The sequence below is a fragment of the Panthera leo genome, chromosome D3, assembly GCF_018350215.1.
Source record: "Panthera leo isolate Ple1 chromosome D3, P.leo_Ple1_pat1.1, whole genome shotgun sequence".
Taxonomy (NCBI): domain Eukaryota; kingdom Metazoa; phylum Chordata; class Mammalia; order Carnivora; family Felidae; genus Panthera; species Panthera leo.
In genome coordinates, this window is record NC_056690.1 from 2,935,217 (window position 1) to 2,957,667 (window position 22,451).

Consider the following 22,451-nt stretch of genomic DNA (forward strand, 5'->3'; position numbering starts at 1 on the left):
GGCTCAGTTAGGCACTCGACTTCGGCTCAGGTCATGATCTCACGGTCCGTGAGTTCGAGCCCCGCGTCGGGCTCTGTACTGACGGCTCAGAGCCTGAATGAACCCTGCTTCGGACTCTGTGTCCCCCTCTCTCTCTGCCCCTCCCCTGCTCATGCTCTGTCTCTCTCTGTCTCTCAAAAATAAATAAATATTAAAAAAAATTTTTTAAGTATCCACTTGTGTCCAATCGTTAAAACAAACAGGGAAACCACACATGCCGCGAGCATCTGTTTTTTCTGTGACTCTTCAGCGTCCCCTCTTCTGCCAGAGTCTACCTTCCTTTGGGCTTTTCCTCGTCTCCTCCCCATGGACATGGTTGCTCAAAGTAGAATCAACTGGGTGCCTGGTCCTCTTCTTGCAAAAGGGTGGGACGTAACCCAAGCTGGAACTCAGACCTTGAACAGAAGGATCCAGAGACTGAAAAGTGGATAGAGCTCATTTTTTGTCCCCCTCTCCCGTGGGGCGCCTTGCATGGAACGTCCCCGACTAAGACTCCCCTGGCTTCTGGAGCTTCCGGGCTCTTGCAGAAACCCAAGCCCGGTCTCCAGCCTCCCAACACTTCTCTTGGTGACTCTTGTCATCTTCCGGTAAGTTGCATTTGCTGGGGTTGGTCTGACGCTTGCAGCCGAGGGGCACTGGCTGGGCAGCACTTTCTTCTGCCCTGGGGTCTCCCTGTGGCCGAGCTCCGTGCAGACAGGATGAGAGAGCCACTGCTGCCCACACCTCACTAATTCCCTAATACCAGATGGCGCACTGTTCGAGACAGCTCGGCTAACCAAGTCAATGTGCTTTTATGCTGAGAGGCCCTGCATAGGACCTGGAAAAGCCACAGCCCTCCCAAAGTGTGTACTCCGTGCCTAAAGAGTTTATTCAGCCTCTGAGGTTGGCGGTTAACAAAGGAGGGGACGGAGTGAGGAGGACCGGACTCACATCAGACGCCAAAAATAACGGTAATGTTCGGGGTGGTCGATCTCACACATGACACAGCCGTTGAAGCGTGGGTTTCGGTGTGTCCCGAGGTTTGACTCTGACCCACTTCTCAACTCCATTAACCCACTGATGTCGCAGCAAGGACTCAAATTCAAGCGCAAAGTTGGAGTCCCCTCCTCGTGCTCCCAAGTGATGTTGGGTTGAATCCTTGGCGGTGAAAGCTGACAGATGTTTGGAAATCTTGTAACGACGAAGGGAGAGCTGGTTTCCACGGAGCCGTCAGGTCCCCACAGAGCCAGGCCTGCATCTGGGGCCTTGGAGGGCGCATACGTTTAGCGGGACTCTCACTCACCCACGCCAGCCAGCGTGGCCAAGTCGGTGATGTTCACACTTCAGATTGGGAAGCAAATCATGAAATCGATTTTGGGGTAAAAACAAGCTTTTTAAAAGTGACATGGAAGAGAGCAGTGAAGAGTGGGGTAGAGCAGTCTTTTAGAAAGGACCGGAGAACAGAACTGAATGAAGCCGTAGAAGCCTTTGTCTAGTAAAGCTGGTTTCCGGTGCATGTGCCCCCGTGCGTGTGCGTGTTCCTACGTGTGTGTGCGTTTGCACGCACGTGAGCAGGGCACCACGTACCGTGTGCTGGGTTGGTTCCTGCCCACGCCAGCCACATATGCACACACACATCTCAACTCTCTCTAGAATCATCTCCCCTGATAACTTGAAACTGACCATGCTAGAAGCTTCTATACCGTGGGAATAGGCCAGTCGGGCTTCCGGACAATAGGGCTCCCCTGTCCTGCTCCCCAGGAGAACTAGCTGTTGAGCACTTACCAGCATCCCCGCCCCCCGTTTTGGTCACGAAGCAAACAAACAAGACGCTAGCCGCGTGAGTCACTGAAGGATCTGAGATGTGTGTCTCGATAGATCAGTTTTGTGTCTTTTGTGGGACACAGGGAATCAAGAAGACAGGTTGTCTGCACGAATCTGTGACTCGTTGGGTTCAACGCGGCCTTATTTAGAAGCTCAAGTTATTCTGTCTGCTCGGTGACACATCAGGGTTTTGTCGGTGACTTTCGTTGTCCCTTAGATTTGATAACGACATTTTATGAACAGGGATATGTTGCTGTGGCCTCAGTGTTGTGTCCCCGCCCCCCAAATTCATACATTGAAATCCTGGCTCTCAAAGACAATGGTGTCAGGAGGTGAGGTCTTTGGGAGGTGAGTGGGTCAAGGCGGTGGAGCCCTCGGGAATAGGATCCGTCTTACCCAGAGGGATCAGGTCTCGCAAATGACCCCGGAGATCGTCCTTGTCCCCTTCCCTGACGTGAGGACACAGGGAGAAAGTGGCCGCACCAGAACCTGACTGTGCTGGCACCTTCCTCTCAAGCTTCCAGCCTCCACGACCGTGAGAAATACTTTTCTGTGGCTGGTTCGCCATCGCGCCGGTGGGATTCTGTCGCAGCCGCCCAAAGGGACCAAGACACGTAAAACTGGTGAGACCCCAAGCCTTCGCTTCTGCATGCAGGCCCTCTCCAGGGCGCGGTGCTGCGTTACCCTAAGCGGACTCGGGCCTGGAAGACGTGGTCTCCCTCGGCGGTGCAGGAGGCGGGCGAACCCTAGCGGAGCTCCAGGTTGCCGTGCTGGCTCCTGCTTTTGCTGAGCAGCAAACGTGCACCCAGTGGATGTGCTTCCCCATTTCCTGCCTTGTGGAAACGGTGCTTTAGAATCCTGAGTCATTTATGGTCAGTGACTCTCAGGTCATAACCCTTCACCGAGGGTCCCGGGACCCCTCCTGAAGCGCCCCTTCCCGGGCTCCCCTCTCCCGTCGCCACTTTGGGTTCCGAGCTGCACGCAAGCAGAGGAGTGTGTGGGCTATCAGTGCACCAGATGGTCCTCAGGGCCCCGGTAGGTGGTCCAGTCGGCGGGGCCTCGTCTTGGATCTGCATTCGTTAAGCAAGGGCCTGTCCTCAGGTGTCGTGGGCTTATCAGGCGAGCTTGGAAAGAGCGAGGAGGGGCCCCTGGAGCTTATGGAATCAAGAAGGCTTCTGGCGACATGCTCTCCAGCATCACCTCGGCCCAGCTTCGCCTCACCGGGCTCCGCACCACCGCCGGGCCCCTCATCCTGGAACATCGGGTCCAATCAGCTCATCACGAGGCGTTGTCGTCACAGCCTTCGGCAAAGCCACTCGTCACCTCCTTCCAGGAGTTAAAGAAATAAAAAGAAACTACAAGGGGCGAGTTGTAGGGCCTCTGTGCGTGTATGTGTGTGTACACATGGGTGTGTTTAGTTAGCTCCCAGCACCTGCTTAAAAATAGACACTTCGCACGCCCATTTCCAGGCGGCCGTGTGGACCCGCGGCTCCTCTGGGGAGTCCAGAGAGGGCCTGCAGGTCTGGGCACAAAAACGTGCAGTTGAACCACTGTCCCCTCGGTCCCCCGCCCTGCTGTCCGACCTCCTGCCCGAGCCCACAAGTTTCCCTGCGCTGAAATTAGGGGGGAGAGGCACATTTCTGGACGTGCACTGTTCTTTCAGAAGTAGGCAGGCAAAAGTTAGAGGAAAGGGATGTGTTCCGAAGGCAAATGGTAGAAAAGACATCTTTCCTCTGGGAAGTGAGAAATAGCGGTTGACTGTTCAGTACACACAACAAAATAATGGCCGTGTCTCTCCTGAAAGGCTTTGGATTGAGAAGCCTCGAGAACGTAGGGGCACTGCGTCCCTCACCTGGAGGCAACGGGGCTCGAGGGGAGGATCCCGGGGCGGGGGGGGGGGGGTTGGGGGTGCAGGAAAGGACCATGCCCCCCTCCCCCCGCCACACACACAGCAGCTCCTGTGTCTCCTGGTCACTACTTTCCTGGGAAAGGGTCTCTGTCATGCACTGGGTGCTTCACGTGTGATTCCAAGAGGGCCACCTCCCGACAGGTTTCCTTCCAGGAAACACGGCACAGGAAGGGTCTGCTGGAGGAGTCGGGTCGTCTTCTGTTCAGTGCTGGCAAACGTTTCTGCTCACCAAGCCTTCTTCCCCACGTTTCTTCCACCCCGGACGCGAGCACTTTATAACAACTGTTCCCCCAACTTCGGCCACTTGTGTGCATTTTCATAATTTGTCCTATCTGCAAACCATCTGTACTGCTGCTGATTTAATACCTTTTTTGAAGCCAATTCCATTTATTTTTAAAGAAAGTGTTCATAGTTGGAAAGCCAGGATCATGCGCCATAAATAGAATGTAGCCATGAAAATGGAAACAGTGGAAAACAAAAGCCACATCGCTAAATTCTGTCTGAGCCTGAGGCCTTCTCTCTTGGTGAGCAAGGATTTTAGCATCAAACTAAAACTTTCTCTTCCAAATACACTCTTCAAACAGAAGGGTGGAAAGAGAATTAAAATAATCATCATAATAGGGGTGCCTGGGTGGCTCAGTTCGTTAAGCATCTGATTTGGGCTCAGGTCATGATCTTGTGGTTCATGAGTTCGAGCCCTGCATCAGGCTCTGTGCTGACAGCTCAGAGCCTGGAGCTGCTTCAGGTTCTGTGTCTCCCTCTCTCTCTTCCCCACTCCCACTCTGTCTCTCTGTCTCTTTCAAAAATAAATAAACATTAAAAAAATTTTTTTAGGGGTGCCTGCGTGGCTCAGTCGGTTGAGCGTCCGACTTCAGCTCAGGTCATGATCTCGCAGCTTGTGGGTTCAGGCCCCGCGTCGGGCTCTGTGCTGACAGCTCAGAGCCTGGAGCCTGCTTTGGATTCTGTGTCTCCCTTTCTCTCTGCCCCTAACCCACTCGCATTCTGTCTCTGCCTCTCTCAAAAATAAATAAACATGAAAAAAATTAAAAAAACATTTTTTAAAATCATAATAAACAACTCTGCCACTAGGGGACTTACCATTAATTAGTCACTGGGTATAATCTTGTTGCCACTGACGGGCTGGCACTGAGCAGCCGTATACGCGCGTGTAACGTGCATATGCAGGTGTACCTATGAGTGTGAGTACATGTCCCACCAAACACGTGGAGGGATTACGGGGCCATTCATTTTCCATGTTGCAGATTCTAGCCCTTGATACATTTATTAGGTTAAGTAGCCTTTTTCCAGGTAGACGGGTTGTTTTCCCAAAGTCCTCGAGACAAGTGTGTGTCCCCCACCACGTGCCTTGTGGGTCCCCAGGGAGCCAGAAAACCTACAGCGGGGACACCGCAAGACAGATAGGACTCGCGGTCGTGTGGGAATCCACACTCAATGAGGTTCTCAGGGGCGCCCCCGTCGTATAAAGTGGGGGAACACGGCGAGGTCACAAGCTCAGCTAAACCCAGGATGGTAGACAGGACAAACGTTGTGGGCGATGCTGTTCCCAAGGCAGGTGCCGTCTGCTGCCCCCCGGAGGACAGGAGCTGCTCCTACAGTGTCACACCCCTGCCGGCTGGAAACACCAAGTGTGCTTCGTTTTCCAAGCTGCTTGGAGGAAATCAAGGTTCGTTCTCAAGACATGTGTCCCCCCAGAGTCTCCGAATCCTGAGCACTCAGACCTGCGTGTGGAACAGAGCAGCACCTGCTTGACCTGCGTCCCCGTCCAGGGGACAAGCGGATACCCCAGAGGCCCGTGGAACGAGAGGCAGGGTCCCCCGGGCCTTCCACCTGCCTGCACTCCCTGGACAACGGCCACCAGCATCTCCCCGGGCCGAGTGGCTTTCTCGTGCTTACAGACAGCCGTTTTCCAAGCCACTTGGCTCCTACATGTGAGTCAGCCAATTAATCTGCTGCTCGGCTGAAGAAATAGTTCTGTGTTCGTTTGTCGTGCAGTTTCAGGGGCTTTCAGAGACCATGAGGGCCACACATGAGGCGTGCCTATGCACCGGCTTAGACTTTCTCTTCACGGGACTTTCTCCTTACGTGACTCCTCTGTGTTTCTGTACAAACCTAGCCTTTGTAGCAATAAACTAGCCGTAAAGATTTACAAAGCCTCATAATCTTGGTGTGGTTTTCATTTCTAAAAAGGCAGACTCTAGTTATTTAAAAAGGAAGAAATTTGGCTAGAAAAGGAACGTCGGCTACTTTTGGGAAATCCGTAGAAAGAAGAAAGCAGGGATGAGGGCCATGTGTATGGCACATCGACTTACTTCAGGACCCACGATCACCATGTAAACATTAGGCTCTTCTCGATGCCATTCTTGGGAAGAAAAAGAGAAAAAAAATAACGTTAATGGTTTTATGTCACAGCTGAAAACATTATTAAATTTCACATTAAGTTCGTGATAATACGAGTTATTTCATACTATTTGGCTCTCGTTCATACAGTCAAATTATATGTAAAATAAAACCCTGGATTGTGAGTAACTTGTTCTGCACGTGTTCCACAAAACGAGCAAACATTTCTAATAAATTTTAACTTGATCAGTGAGCGATGTCTTGCAATACGAGTCATACATGATGTGCAATGTCACATGATCACAGCTGAGCCAATGGTTCTCTCTCTCTTTCTCTGCAGGATTGTGGGTGATTATCTCCCACACTCGGTCTCAGGCTGTGGTGTCTGGCAGAAATCAGTGATTTTTCAGAATGTTAGAAGGTGCCCACAACTGGCACTGGTGGGTTTTCTGTCACTTCAAAGCACCTGTGGACAGTCCTTTGCTTTTCCATCTAAGAGTGAGCTTAGGAATGCTTTGCTTCATTCCAGGTCAGGCTGCCTGTGGATATAGACCCGCTCCTCTGCCACCTTATTGCCAGTTACATTAAATACAGAATATGACAAGAGTTTATTAATAAAGTCAACATCCGTGTGAGCATATTCAATGGCCCCCATGCAGAAAAAGGTTCCATGGAGCCAGTAGATAGCAGTGGTTCCGTTGGTGATTGTGAAAGTCGTCCTACACAATAACCCTCCACTCTCATGTCCCTCACACCAGCCACGAAGGTTTTCAAAAGTAAGTTCAGGTTAATTTGTTTATTTTTCTCTATGCTTTGTATTTTCTTTATTATTTTGTGTTATATTACAGTACTGTAATCATTTTTATATGAATATGTTTGGGTTGTGTAACGAATCATCTGAGTGTCCATTATTCCTTATGGGGAAATTTGCTTTGATAGACAAGTGCTTCGGATTACAAGCATGTTTCTGGAACGAATTATGCTCTCAAACCAAGGCTTTCCTGTATTTGAAATGTAAATGTTGAATACCTTATGCTTTTACGTAAAATGCTCCCTTTTGGAACGTTATGCACTGTCCAGATCTCCCACTGACTAGACTATCAGGAGTAATCACTGAGCAAACCAGCATGGAATTTGGGATGCACCAAAGCATTTAACTCAAGCTATGCAACAAAAGTCCAAATGCATCGTACAAACTGACGTGTGTAAAATATTTTTGGATTCATGTACATTATTCTTGCAATTATTCACTATTTTTGTTATTTCCTCAGACGCCAAGGGCACTGGAGGTCACTATGCAGCGTGGTTCCTTTTCTGGTTGTTTCAGAGTAACCATCGAGAAGCCGTTCTGCTCGTGTGGAAACACAGAGACAGCAAAACTCAAAACCCTAAAGACGGAAACGCAAAGGCCAGACCCCCAAACAGAGCTCCATAAACCAGATGTACCTGAGAACGCGTCCACCAGATAGAGAGGGTCCTTCACTTGTCTCAGCCCACACACCAGGAGGAAGATGTGTAAATTATCGGCACTTTGGTTAATCCCTGCAACAGAGGAGTTGAGATGTTTTCAGAGAAGAGAGGGCGGCTTGATTCCATGAGGGTAGAGCTCAGAAGCCACGGGGCCCTGACCTCTAACCTTCACACAACACGACAGGGAATAGTTTGTCCTGGTGGGAAAGCTGAGCGGAGCTCAGCCCAGTAAACACAACTCCTCTGTGCAGTGAGAAGGGGTAATTATTACAGAAATGTGGCCCTGGAAAATATCTGGAGACAATGCCAGTAAGATGCGGTTTTCTATAGTCATATGCTCTCGGGTCCGCACATGTACACATAGGTTCCCACACTGAACGCGGATGTGCCCACAGATCCATAATATAAAGGGGTTAGGTCTCAGCGTGGCCCCTCTCCTGGAGAGCCGAAACCCGCTTCTTCACCCCTCTGCTCTGGGCTGGCTTGGTGACAGCATCGACCAGCAGAGCCCAGGGGAAGGACAGGGAGTGACTTCAGAGTCACAGCCGTGGGAGGCGCGTGCATCAGTCTCGCTTGCCCACTGGAGCATCACTACCTTCCGATCTGGCCTCCTCGATAACGAGGCTCTGCGGCCAGACGCCCCACCACCCCCGCTCGGGGAGGCCACACGCAGGACTGGTGGGCCTCAGCCCACTGCAAAGGGAGCGTGAGCCCAGCCGCAGGCAGTGAAGCCAGCAGGTGCCGCTCCCCGGGCCTGGGCCGAGCTGCCAGCCGCTCCGCCGTGAGAGACCAGCTGGTTTCTGAAGCCCCTTAATGTTGAGGTGTGCTGATATGGGGCCACAGGTAAGTGACTCACTAGAAATTACCCGTATAATTAGTGCAAGCTGACCTATGACTTCGTCATTTCCACACATATGACTGGACGTAAAATCACGAGGTGGGGGGGTTCTCATTCATGCATTTCATTTCCCCCATGACTTAATACAAAAAGTTTCAGTTACTCTGTGCTTTTGCAGACCTTGGACAGTAATATAATCGGGGTGACTGTGAGAAGACACAATGATGCCACCTTCGCACAATCACAAACCCTGGAGAATCACAACACTCATGTGTGACCAAGTCTCAGGAAACTCTCTACTGAGAGGGTAAGGTTGGGGTGTACCTCTGAGAAAACCCTTCAAAATACATCACAGTCTTTAAAGTAACTGTTGACAATTGCATTGACGTATGTTGCATTTGTAAAATATTTCCCCAATATCCTGAGTACCCTGAGACTAAGCTTAGAAATACAAAACTTAGGGGCACCTGGGTGGCTCAGTAGGTTAAGCGTCTGACTTTGGCTCAGATCATGTTCTCATGGTCTGTGAGTTCAAGCCCCACGTTGGGCTCTGCGTTGACAGCTCAGAGCCCGGAGCCTGCTTCAATTCTCCGTCTCCCTCTCTCTCTGCCCCACCCCCACTCATAATCTGTCTCTGAAAAATGAATAAACCTTAAAAAATTAAAAAAAAAATACAAAGTTTAGTATTTGTTTGACCAAAAGTTGAAGCTAGAAACTATGTGCAGAATCTGAATTCAAGAGTGGAGGGGTTTGAGGCCAGGACACAAGCTCTTCCCTTTAGTAAATAATGAAGTTGACAAATACCTTTAAGGACAGGAAGGTCAGGTGTGAGAAAGATAAATCACATCACTAGGCCAGAACCTCAATGAACACTGAAGCCAGAGAGTGAACGTGCGGTGAGGACAAAAATGACAAGTGCCTTCATGGAAATTATTTATTAATTACAACAGAAAGGTAACAGCTGTACAAGGAGAAACTCAGGGGACACCCACTTAACTAGGGGAGGAAGCCTTAGCCCAGGGCAAAAGGTATGTGCGCTCACACACACACACACACACACACACACACAAACATGCACTCAGTTTATATTTTTAAAAAATCCCCAGTGAGGGAGAAACTGATGTGATGTGTCTCCACATGTGGTCCACTGGACAGGGCGTGACATCATGGGCATCATCATCATGATGTACATGGAATATCTATTCAATTACAGGATAAGAAGAAGGAGAAGGAGAAGAAAAGAAGGAGGGGGGAGGAGGAGGAGGGGGAGAGAAGGAGGAGGAGGGGGAGAGAAGGAGGAGGAGGAGGGGGAGAGAAGGAGGAGGAGGAGGGGGAGAGAAGGAGGAGGAGGAGGCGGGAGGAGGGGGAGGAAGAGGAGGAAGAGGAGGAGGAGGAGGAGAGGAGAAGACAGAAGGAGCATGGAGTGCCCACATGGGGGAAATCAGAGAACCCGTGTTACTGAACCGAGGAAAGGAACAATGCCGAAGCGAACACGGCAAGATGGCGTCCAGAGACGGCAGCCAAAGCGGCAGTATTCTAAGGACTTATGTGACGTCTTGGTACAAAGACTCCACTCTCTTCTGTGTTTTTGCGGTGCGGCAAGCACAGATGTGGAAACCTGCTGTGTTCCTCTGTTGGGATGTGACACACGTTAGCTACCGGAACAGCAGGCTCGGGAGATGTGCTCGCCTTCTGCTCAGAGGTCCCACCTGCCCCCAACCCCAGATGCCTGGGGAGCCGACCTTGAGGGAGAGCAACGCACGGTTTACAACACTGATCTTCAAAACGTTCCACGACTTACGGTAAGATATACATACCGTACCGAGACCTCATACACATGATACAGCTTGTATATGCACACGGTTCCAAACAATATTAGCCTTATCACATACAAGGAACTCTGATGGAAGTATTCCTTTCATCTCATTTCAAGTTTTAAACGTGCTGGCCCCCAACTCGCTCACTGATTTTGAGGGCCCCGACCCACCAGACCCTGGAGGGACACGGGGCTAGCCTAATATTTTCTTGCCTCTCTCCTCATCTCCTTCCCCGGTTGAGATTAAATGTCATGAGACTTTAGGAAACGAAGTTAGCCAACGGCAGGACAAAGGACTAAATGCTCTGCTTTATTCTAGGACTTCCAAGATTTTTAAAAATAAAATGCAGACGCAGCTTTTGGGTTTGAACAGCTTCTGTGCACTTCTCACACACAACGGTAGCATTGTCAAAGACATAAAGATAACAGCTGGAAAATCATGATCAAACAAGCATGTGCCAAAGCAGCACACAGAAGCACAGACTCCCCTTGTGTCCCTGGCCGGGGTTACGGGCACGTACGGTGGCCATTCTTAGATTTCAAAACAGAATTAAAAGAAATTGGCCCATGCACATCTGGAAGTAATGCAGACGCCTAGGCAACGTTTTAGTGGATTTCATTTCTTCCTTTTAACTCCACACTTAGTTTTCTTCCCTTTGTTTTTCTATGAGCAACCACGTTTACCGTGACTCAAGGTCTGAACTCATCCCTCACAAATGCACGATTTACACGTCCGTCCTTCCGATGTTACCATTTCCTGGAGAGTGGTATTTTTGTCTCCAAAACAGAGTGAGTCGCTCTCGCGGTCTGGCACCGTATGGGCCCCGGCAGGCTAGGTGCCAGTCCCACTGCCCAGCCCCCCGGTGATTCGTCAGATGACTCCACGACACAAACCCAGTCCGCAGTGAGCCACGTTCTCTGCTGTCTTCTGTGTATTTTTCTCATGGGTTATTATAAGGAGAAAAGAATCTAAGAACTTCAGTTGAGTGCATGAGACATGGTGAATGTTAGCTGAAAAATCTGATTTGGAGGCTGTGGATATATCGTGGGATCTGGTAACGTGAATTCTCCGTATGAAACACAGGAAAATAGAAGTATAGTTTACAAAAGGAGAGAGGCAGAAAATGAAATAAACAAATTAGCAATAGAAATTGAGTAAAACGGGAAACAGAACACTGGGAAGGTACGGTCAAATTTAAGGTTTCATAGTTTTGGGGTTTGATGACCAACAAAGAATCACTAACTTTCGATGTGTCGGTCATTGCCATCGAGAAGCAAGAATCATCCATCACTGAACCATAACAATGTTTAAGTTGTACCTGCAAATGCACAAACTCCAAGGTAACCAACCTGAGGTCTGTGCTTTTATTTCCTGATCAGGATAACTATTGTAAATATGTGAAAAAATTCTACTTTAGTCTTTTTTTTTTACATTTATTTATTTTTAATAGAGAGAGACAGAGCACAAGTGGGGGAGGGGCAGAGAGAGAAGGAGACACAGAATCCGAAGCAGGCTCCAGGTTCTGAGCCATCAGCACAGAGCCTGACGCACGGTTCAAACTCACAAACTAGGAGATCATGACCTGAGCCAAAGTCAGACGCTTAACCGACTGAGCCACCCAGGCGCCCTTCTACTTTAGTCTTTATTTTTTCCTAGTTGATCTGTTGGAAAATGGAATCTGGTTAGCATAAAAGCAATGTTTTGGACTCAAAAGATTCAGTAATTTGAAACTTAGGACTTGAAGAGAGAACTGAGTATTTTTGGCAAAACCTATGTCATACCGTGAGGAAGGATGCGTCATCAAATCGACATCAGATACTGAGGAAACAGACCCTACACTTTGGTGACTAATCGAGTACCCCCCTGTGGGTCTGGGCTGCTAACCAAGGCCCTTCCCCACCCCCTCCCCTTGATCGCAAGGTTACACAGTTCACAAGGATTCTGAGGGTGAGTATTTGATCACTAACAGTCTGTGTCCAATTCACCGTGTCTTCTGTCTTTGCTGTCTGAAGCTCAAAGCAGAAGTGACAAATCACCATCATGGGCTGTGGAGGCCAGGGTACGATGGAGGATGGGTGGGGAAGGCAGTATCTCTCCAGAGTCACCTACGACAAAGACAAACGGCTCCACAAATGAGATTGGACGCCTGGTCACCAAACCCGGAGACGCCGATGAATTCCGCATCCACCCTTGCGCCAAGATCTGACAGAGCCGGCTACCACGACCCCAGCGAGCTCGCCTCTGCTGTGTATCCTGGACACAGTTACAGCGTGTAGTTGTCCACGTCGAGACGGAGCCGCCAAGCGGGTCTCTGTGGGAAGGGCCGTCTTGAGGCGTCTTGAATGTCTCCCGGCTGTTCCGTTAATCACTCGGTAGGAAGACCGGTGAAACGACGAGCCATGAGACTCTGGGCTTGATGAGAAATCTCTCTCCCATTGGGAATTATGACTCTTAGGCACACCACAACGGGCGTCCCGTGAGATATGGACGATGAAGTCACTGCACAAGAGGCGATTTCAAACGGACGCACCGGTTCTGAATAATGGCCCACACCTGCTGGTGTGACAGAGCAGCGGGACAGCGAGGGTTCACTCGCGAGGCAGAGGACGGCCCTGCTGCTGGCCCTGAGGCTGATGGATGCACTTCAAAAACCGTTTCTAATAAAATGCTTGGAAATGTTCTTCTTCCAAGGGAACCTGACTCTGACGTTCGGTGTGTGTGTCGGGGGGTGGGCTTTTGTCTGTTGTGCTTGGAGCGAAAACCAGCTACGCACATGCGGGCTGCGGACGGGGCCTGGAGTCTTGTCTTTTCAGCCTCTTCTCCGAAGTTACCAGCGGGCTTGCAACGTCAGCTCCCCACCTACAGTCCCCTCGCACCGTTGACTCTCGGGAGAAGCAGTTCAGGTTAAAACAGAGGTATTCCGAAACTTGACATTGCATTTGGTGAGTCCACTCAGCTGTTCCCACATCTTCAGCAGAGCTGCCGGGTTGGTCAGACTACAGGGGAGTGATAGTCCCCAGTAGTATACACTTAGGGGCCTCATCTGTGGACAGCAAACTCTCTACATTTAAAGATGTTGTGCGACAAAGTTTTGTTTCAACATTGTGACTGCACTTGGATCGTACCATATACGGAAGATACAAAGGCTAGACTGTTACTTCCACCGCGTGTAGGGAAAATGGCGCCCTCGCAGCATGGCTGACAGACAAGCACATTGATGCTACCTTTCCAGGAGAACACACAACGTACAACGTACGAACGCTCTGATTAAGGGCATAACCTAACCCAGAGCTTCTGTTTTTAGGTGTTCCAAAGACAACAGCTTGGCAAATATACGAAGACTGAAATCCTAGCATCTCCGCCACTACATATCCAAAAGTTTAAGAAGGGACGGATCAAATAAGTTTACAGAATTCAAAATAACACTATAAAGGAATTGAAACTCATGATGTAATTAGAATTAATAAGGCAGTGCATAAGATTTCAGAATATAACGTCGAAACTCAATTGTGTTTTTACATATTAGCAACAAACAATTCAAAAGTAAAAGTTAAAAAGACTTTATAATAGCAACAAAGATAATAAAATCCCTAAGAATAATTTTTTTAAAAAAGGCATAAAGACCTGTACAAATCATTATGAAGATAAATGAGACTTAGATAAGAGGACAGATATATCATGTTCATAGATTTTAAGACAAATTATTTTTAAGATGTCAATTCTCCCTAACTTGACCTATAGATTTTATAGAGATTGACAAGGTATGTTAAGTGTATATGGAAATGCAAAAAACCTAGGTTAGCCGACACAGAGCTGTCGACTCACACTACCTGATTTCTCGACATGATCTATAAACAACAGCAGGAGACAACGTGATATCAGCATAAGGACAGACGTATATAGATCAACGGACACTGGTAGATGGAAAGCTGATTTTCAGCAAAGCATTTCGATGGAAAAAGAAAAACACTTTCAACGAATGAGACTAGAACCACTTTCAGGAAGAAATGAATTTCCTCCCTATCTCATACCACACATGAAAATTAACTTCAGGGGCACCTGGGTGGCTCCGTCGGTTAAGTGTCCAACTTCGGCTCAGGTCATGATCTCGCGGTTCATGAGTTCAAGCCCTGCGTCGGGCTCTGTGCTGACAGCTTGGAGACTGGAGCCTGCTTCGGATTCTGTGTCTCCCTCTCTCTCTACCCCTAAACCACTCACAATGTGTCTCTGTCTCTCTCAAAATAAATAAACATTTTAAAAAATTTAAAAAACAACAACAACAACAACAAAAATTAACTTCAGATGGAAGGGCCTGGGTGGCTCAGTCCATTAAAAATTAATTTCAGATGGATTATGATCCTAATGAAAGAGCCAAAACACTAAAACACTTCCTCCTCTGGAGGAAAAGAAATAGGGGAAATATCTCTGTGAACTGTGAACAGGCAAAGGTTTCTTAGGGCTCAAACAGTGCTAATTAACCATTAAATAAAAATGGGTGAGCTAGGAGAAAATGAAAAGGTAAACCAGAGGAAATAGGAGAAAATATTCACATGTACACATGTACCTTTTTTTTTTTAGTTTACTTATTTTGAAAGAGAGCACGTGAGCAGAGGAGGGGCAGAGAGAGAGAGAGAGAGAGAGAATCCCAAGCAGGCTTCGTGCTGTTGGCATAGTGTTGGATGTGGGACTTGATCTCATGAACGGTGAGATCATGACCTGAGCCAAAATCAAGAGTCGGACACTTAACCCACTGAGCCACCCAGGTGCCCCCGTATATACATGTATCTAATAGAAGATTTGAACCCAGGACAGATTAAAAAAATCCTCCTACAAACCCGTGCTTCCTCCTGCTCTCCCAAGGATGAGACCACTAATGACGTCTCCGGAAACGGAGAGAAGCCACGTTTGTCCTAATCCTGTCTGGCTCCCCCATTCCTGCCACCTCCTTCCCTTGTTCACCTAAAACCGTTGACTTCTTTGACCTGAGGAAGCCCCTTTCTTTGGGCCTCTTTTCCAAAAGCACGTGAGCATACCATGTACCCGACGCCAGTGATAAGATGCACTCCAGTCAAACTCATGTAAGAAGATTCATCTCTCACCTGACTGGTGAAGAAAGGTGTTCCAGTTAAAGGCAGAGTTTGGTCCTGTCACGATTCCTGGGAAAGAGAAAGAAAGTCCATGACGATGAGGAGTAACGAGCTATTTTGTGCTGATGTTTACATAATGGTCTCATGCGTGGTTCTTACAAAGAACTCAACGTTCTGAGTGCTTCGTGAACACCTGTTCATCCCTCCAGCATGGGAGCCCACGGGTCCCCAACTAGAAAAGGTGCACCCCCTCGACCTCACCATCTGTTACTGGGCGGGACAGTCGCCAGGTCATGGAAAACACGAGTCCCTAAAAAATGCATGCAAGTTACGGGCCTCTAAAACACAGCCCCCCTGTAGCAATTACATCTTAATCTAAAATTCCTGATCTCAACCCTCTCCAAATCACACATCCTGTTATCTGTATCATCGCCTCGGATGGATTTAAGTTTAACATTCTCTGAGTTGCACATCTTAAGATGTAGAAAATTCAGAGGCAACGCTTAACAGCTTATCTTGGTAACGGGGAAAATCTGACATTTTATGAAATGTAAGTTAAGTCATGTAACCCTGTCTGCAATGTACCTGTGAGACTGTCATCTGCCCTGAGCTATGCAGATTTACTCAGTTTTGTCCTACTTAATGAGCATGCATGCAAGCCTGCCCTGGGCACAGGCGCCCACGCACTCCTGGAAACCCTTAAAGCCTCGCCAGGCAGACTGACCCCTCCGGTTTATCCGGCTGGAAACTAAGGTTCACGGAGGTTCAAACGGTGTTCCCAGCGACTCAGGGCGTAGGGGGTGGAGGCTGCGTCCAAACCCATGTGTGCTTCAAAGCCGTGTTTTCGTGGTGCACCCATGTGCTCCCCGGGCTATAAATCAGGCCACGATGGAGGAACAGGGAGGTGTTAACCCCGCACCTGCCCTGACACTCACACGCCTTCTGTACATATTGAGTCACGGCATCTCTTTTTAAAGTGGGAGTTCCAAGAAAGGGTTTATTTGATAAGTAATTCTTCTGCTACAAATGTCACTGAACCCCCTAGCGGGTTTATACCGTGCAGCTGAGGTGGGATTTGGGGGCCCCGGGCCCCTCTGGGGCTCAGCACGTTGGAAAACTCCTCACGAAACTGGAACTCGTGGCCTTGGCCGCAACACCTGTGCTGACCCAGGCTTGCAGCTACACGTTCTTTGGAACCGCTTCTTTCTGTGATTTCTGTTGTTTAAACAATAATACAGCGCTTTCGGGCACCTGGGTGGCTCTGTGGGTTGAGCGTCTGACTCTTGATTTCGGCTCGCGTCACGATCTCACGGTCTATGAGTTCGAGCCCCGTGTCGGGCTCTGTGCTGACAGTGCGGAGCCTGCTTGGGATCCTCTCCCTCTGCCCCTCCCCTGCTCTCTCTCTCTCTCTCTCTCAAAATAAATAAATAAACATTAGAAAAAAATAAGACAGTGGTTTCCTCACTGTGTTTAGGAGATGCTGAGAGCTTCCTGAAAGGCTGGGATTGGGGGAGGGCAGGAAGCGGGGGGTGCACTTCCCCTCATCTCAACTAAAACAGACACACTCGGGTCTCCTGTTGTAAACACGCCATCGAGAGAGTGCACCGTGCTTCTGCTGGTGGAAAGTGTTAACTGAACTGCATTTTAAATGACCCTTTTATAAATGCTCTCATATCTGTCCTTCATCTTCGTGTAAGGAAATACCAAGCATACCCATTCTACTAATCATTATTAGGTAAGTCTAAGACACTGTATTCATCCACAAACACTTCAGGACAGGTCTCTGAATGGACTCATGTTTTAAAAATACGTACATGTTAAAATTCTTACCTTGACTCTGGACATAGATCTTACCCCTAGCATGCGGCTTTTGAAAAGAGAGGAGAGAGAAAACAGTGTAAATCAGATAGTCCGTTACAAACGTCTTTTAGAAGTGAAAGGAAGGTCATTAAAAAAATCGCCTTGGAAAACACCACAAAGGATCATCCACACAGATGCTCACAGACTAGTTACTTTCTAAAAGCAGACTACCTTCTGCCTTTAATGGGGTTAGCCCATTAAAACACAGCATCTTTAAGGTCAGAAGCACAAAGAGGTCCCTTAAATTAGGCGCAGTGCGTTATCACAATTTTCCAGTTACGACGTTAGTAGAAAAGTTACTGAAGGTCAGACACAGAACAAGCCAGCGGCAGAGCCCGTGTGGTGTCTGTCTACCTTGTGCCCTAGCTGTTTGGGGACACATATCCTTGAATGGAAACAATACACTCCCCAACCCCCACCTGTGGAGAAGATAAGAGAAGGGGAGGAAAGGGAGAGAAGGGGGGAAGGGAGGGTCGTGAGGGGAGGGGAGAAGCACATCCAGTATGTTGAGAAACAGGAAAACAGGCACGGTGGGGGGGTGGGGGCAGATTCTTCAAGGCGCAGGAAGGACTGGTCTCCAGGACCCTGTAAGGACCCTCCCCGAGTGCCTCTCTGACTTGGACCAGGCGGCACTTTGCGTGACGGAGCACGTTTGTACCAAGATATAAACTCACTACTCCTGGCGGTGTTTTCTGGTGGACCTTCAGAAAACTACTAGAGAGAAAAAGAATCCATTTCTTAAACTCATTTTGGATCGGTGGCTTAAATACTTTTAAAATCGAGTTTCGACACAAAGCGCGGAAGGCTGCGGGTCACGTAGGCGCCAATGGCCGTTTAGAACCTGATGGGAAGGTACGGTCTTTACCGGTTTGTCATGAGACCTACGCATCCCACCGGTGCATGAGGGGACCAGCCCAGCTCAGGAATGGTGTTCCCCCCCGCCTGCATGTGGGTGGGTGGGTGCCGTCACCCCCAAGGTGACGTGGAGCCCGTGCTGGTGCGCGTGGGTGCGGACACACTTCCACCCACACCCTCAATCAGTTCTAGGTTTGGAAAACTAGCCGACGCCAAAGCGGTCCCACCAAGGAGGCCAGTGGACAGGGAGAAGGGGGTGACCCTGCCTTCCACCCGGTGGATGGGAAGGGGGTGGGAGGCACAGCATCCCGCCGTCTCCAGGGAGCTGAATGCAACTCGGTACACAGACAGGAGACTTGGTGCTCTTTGCTTTGGTCCTGAGTGTTACGTTTTCTATCGAATCCTTAGAAGCACCCAAGGCCTCAAAAGCCTGGACCATCCTCAATTCTCCATAAAGCAGGGAAGAACCCCCCTTTTAAAAAGCCCCTAAGCAGCGCCTGGGCGGCTCAGTCAGTTGAGCGTCCGGCTTCGGCTCAGGTCTTGATCTCACGGTTCGTGAGTTCGAGCCCCGCATCGGGCTCTGTGCTGACAGCTTGGAGCCTGGAGCCTGCTTCGGATTCTGTGTCTCCCTCTCTCTCTTTCTCCCCCTGCCCCCGACTCACACTCTTGTCTCTCTCTGCCCCCCTCAAAAAATAAACATTAAAAAATTTTTAAAATAAAATAAAATAAAATAAAATGCTCTTAAAATAATAAACCATTAAAAAAGTTTAAAAAATTCTCCTCCCTACCAGTTAAAAAAAAAAAAAAAGTTAACTTTAATGGAAAAAAATGGCTGCTAGCAACAATTTGAAATTAGAAATACAAGTTCCAAGCCCTAAAATACTCCTTTTGTGTAATTATAATTTCACCGGAAGGCTGGAGAGACTTTTACTGGAGTATGGAGTTGCCTGTGGGTGCCTTCAACCAGCCCCAAGTCTAAAACCTTAGCTCGGAAAGCGAGGCTAACACACTGGCAAACACAGACCAGCCTGGCATTTGAACATTAATGTGAACACCAGCGTTTGACAAAAACAGATTCAATATAATTCTACATAGATTTGATTAATTGAGGGAAGGCAAAATAGGGTTTTTGCCTTGCCACTGTTTTCATTGGAAATACGCTCCATCTACTGTAGAAATGCATAGGCCCAAAATGCTGCCTTCAAGAAAATTCCATCTGACACAAACAAAACTTAATTAAACTGGTATCCAAACTCCATAAGCAGAATGAATGGACTCTGTGTGGAAACTTCTGGATCTATCTGCTGGTCTTGGCATATATCTGAGCATTATTTCCCCTAAATCTACTAGACCATCAGAAAATAAGTATCAAGTCCTATATAGATGTTTAAACATGTTACGAATGGTATTTTAAGATCTCATCCTAGCAAGTCGAGAAAATGCAGTTACTATATATATATATATATATATATATATATATATATATATAAAATCTGGACCTGGGTTATTTTTAATCTCTGTAATAAAAGAAATCTGGCAAAAGCCAACTGACTTATATTGATTTTGAAAAACATTATCTATATTAAAATGCTCTAAGTACAAATTAGCTTTCTTTTCTCAATATTTATTATTGTTTCTCTTGCCTTGAAGTAACACAAGAGTCAAAATCCTTGTATATCACTTCCCTTGCAAGATTAGCTCATTGATGCAGGAAATGAAAAAGAAGACTGTGTGTGAGCGTGTGTGCATGTAGGGGGTGGGGAAGTGTCTATGAGAAACCCATTACTTAATTTGGCCCATTACCAGGTATAAAAAGCCAGTGTCCTGTCAGATAGACACTTACAAATACACCTGACTTTCTAGCAGGTCCAAACGGTAACTGATGCCTTTTTATAATGGAATAACAGGCAGTGACAACAAACCCCCTGTTTTTTGATTTACATAACCTTCTCAAATCAAGCTCTCTGCAAGTAGAAACCACAGCAAGTATTATTTTTGAAATATACGCACAGTCTCTGGGACGAAATACTGATTTTTACTTTGAAATGACGACGTGACTTTTGACAATGGCTTCGTTAAAAGTGCTTTTCAGAGAGTTACAAAACTCATGGCTCATAAGTGGAAAGCTTCAAAGTATACTTATGTTAAGAAAAATAAAAACAAAAACGCATAGGACTTGGGCTCTTTTCAGGGAACGTGGTTCTCTTCCTTTCTCCCTACGCTTTCCCTTGGAAATCAGTTTTTAAGCAAGGAAAGAAGATAGATGGGGCACAGCCTTTTCACTGAGCTCTTGCAACTGAACCAGACAAAGAGAGATTTTTCAAGAAAAGAAAGGATTCATGAATGGGGTGAGGAATATCTCTGAATGAAGACTGCATCGGGATCCAGTCCCGTGGGATCCAAAGCTAGCTGGCAGCACAGGAAATAGAAACGCCAACAGGAAAACCTGAAGGAAGGCGTCTTAAAAAACAAAAAACAAAAAAACAACAGTTAAATCTATGGAGTAAATAGATTTACTGGGAATCGTTGATGTGATTCAAAAGCTTCCCGGCCTTTCTGTTCCTTGGTGATTTGAGGAATTCTCAGCACTTCTGATCATTCCAGATGTCTGAGCCCCAGGTCATGATCGTGTAAAAGGTGCCGGGCGGGGCGGTCTACGCTCTGGAACTGATGCGTTTTCCATTCTTTGAGTTACATTAAAACTTTCCAATTCCCAGGGATCTCATTTGGGGAAGAAAGATGCAAAGAACATTTGCATTTCTATCGAGAAATCTCTGAGGAAAGCCAATCTTAATGGAAGTTATTAAAAACGATTAGCTTCCTAGGGTGTGATCAGTCCCTGGAGTTTCTGTTACAGGGTATTTGCAGGGAGGGCCACATACAAGTAGGGATGGCGTCTAAGGATGAAACTGACGAGGGGAATGACTTTGAGTTTCCATGACAGTAGGAACCATAACAAAAGCTGTGGTCTGCATGGCTCCTGCGGCTGCCGGTGTGATTTTCAGAGATAATCAGGTACAGAGCAGTGGACCACGCGGGAAGAAGGGGAGAAAGCGTTCACAGGACAACATGCATTCAGTACATAGGTCAGCAATTAGTTCACACGCGGCTCATTCAGACGGGTGGGCACGAGGGAGCACCTCCATTGGCTTAGTGAGCTCACCTGTCCTGCCAGCTGCACAGGTGACAGCCCACGAAATCTGTCTTGCTTTCTGCATTGCAATTTCCAAAAGAATTTTGATGAGTATACGCACACACTGAAAGGAAAAGTACACTTTACGTATTGCCTATACCTAAACTGCTTCGAGACAGTTATTTTTCTCTGAGTGCCGAGGCGAGCCACAGAACGGTAAGCCCCAGCAGGCAGTGACGCACGGTCTCCAAACGAAAAAAAACAAAAAACTCCAAAATGTCAAGACACCAGAAGGCTTAGCTCAGTGCTAACCTCGGCAGAGAATCACATGGGCCATTTTGGTTATCATTGTGGTTTTTCGAATTCAATAAACACTTCAAGCAGTATTTATTCAAACTCAAGATGTTTACAAAACAGCTTATAAATATTAGAATTTGGAGAAAGTCCTTTCAGCAGAGAACTTCTTAGAGAAAGTGGGTCAAGAGTGCAGTTTAATTTTCTGTAAGCCTGTGGGGTTTTGGACCCAACAGAGACATATTAAACCCACGATCACTGCTTCCGTGGAGAGAAAAAACTTCCATTAAGATGTATACCTAATTTTCCTTCCTTCCTTCCTTCCTTCCTTCCTTCCTTCCTTCCTTCCTTCCTCCCTCCCTCCCTCCCTCCCTCCCTTCCTTCTTTCCTTCCTTCCTTCCTTCCTTCCTTCCTTCCTTCTTTCCTTCCTTCCTTCCTTCCATCCTTCCTTTTTCTTTCTTTCTTTCTTTCTTTCTTTCTTTCTTTCTTTCTTTCGTTCTTCCTGTGAAATAGTCACACTTTCTGGTGAAAGTCTGGTGAATTTAGAGAAAGCATCCTTCACTTTTAACCCAAATTTGCATGCTGAAATGTGTATTACATACAGTAATAAGAAACCAACATTCTGTATAGATTAGCTTTACGTTTCCATAAGTCACACATCAAAGTTAGAGATGGGTAGTGAACCAAATTCCTAAAAACGCCACATCAAGGTTATAATTTCACAAACCAACAGAGCAGCGTTTTCCCAAAACACAACTGGCGTTGAACTCGTGTGATAAATATTAACGACACAGCGTGCAGACCCGGTAAAGAGCCCGCTGGGAGTGTGCCCTTCACAAAGTAGGCACGTTGTCACGTTAAGGGTGATTTAAACAACACTAAAAAATAATTACGATGAGCCCAAACAAAGGCATTTCCAATTAAAAGAGATAAAATAAAACCATCTTTATTGAAATCCAATCCAACTAATCTGTGTAGTCAGCCAGAG

General features: G+C 47.6%; 1 protein-coding gene across 4 annotated transcripts in view; it reads right to left on the bottom strand.

Moving 5' to 3' along the window:
* GLT1D1 (glycosyltransferase 1 domain containing 1) overlaps positions 1 to 22,451 on the bottom strand; it is a 90,941-nt gene that overhangs the window by 26,141 nt on the left and 42,349 nt on the right. For all 4 annotated transcript variants that reach the window (XM_042910629.1, XM_042910627.1, XM_042910628.1 and 1 more), the window contains 4 exons: positions 17,152 to 17,188; positions 15,334 to 15,390; positions 7,556 to 7,651; positions 6,082 to 6,131 (listed from right to left, as the gene is read on the bottom strand). In XM_042910629.1, coding sequence (XP_042766563.1) covers positions 6,082 to 6,131; positions 7,556 to 7,651; positions 15,334 to 15,390; positions 17,152 to 17,188 — 240 coding nt within the window. The remainder of the gene's footprint in view (positions 1 to 6,081; positions 6,132 to 7,555; positions 7,652 to 15,333; positions 15,391 to 17,151; positions 17,189 to 22,451) is intronic.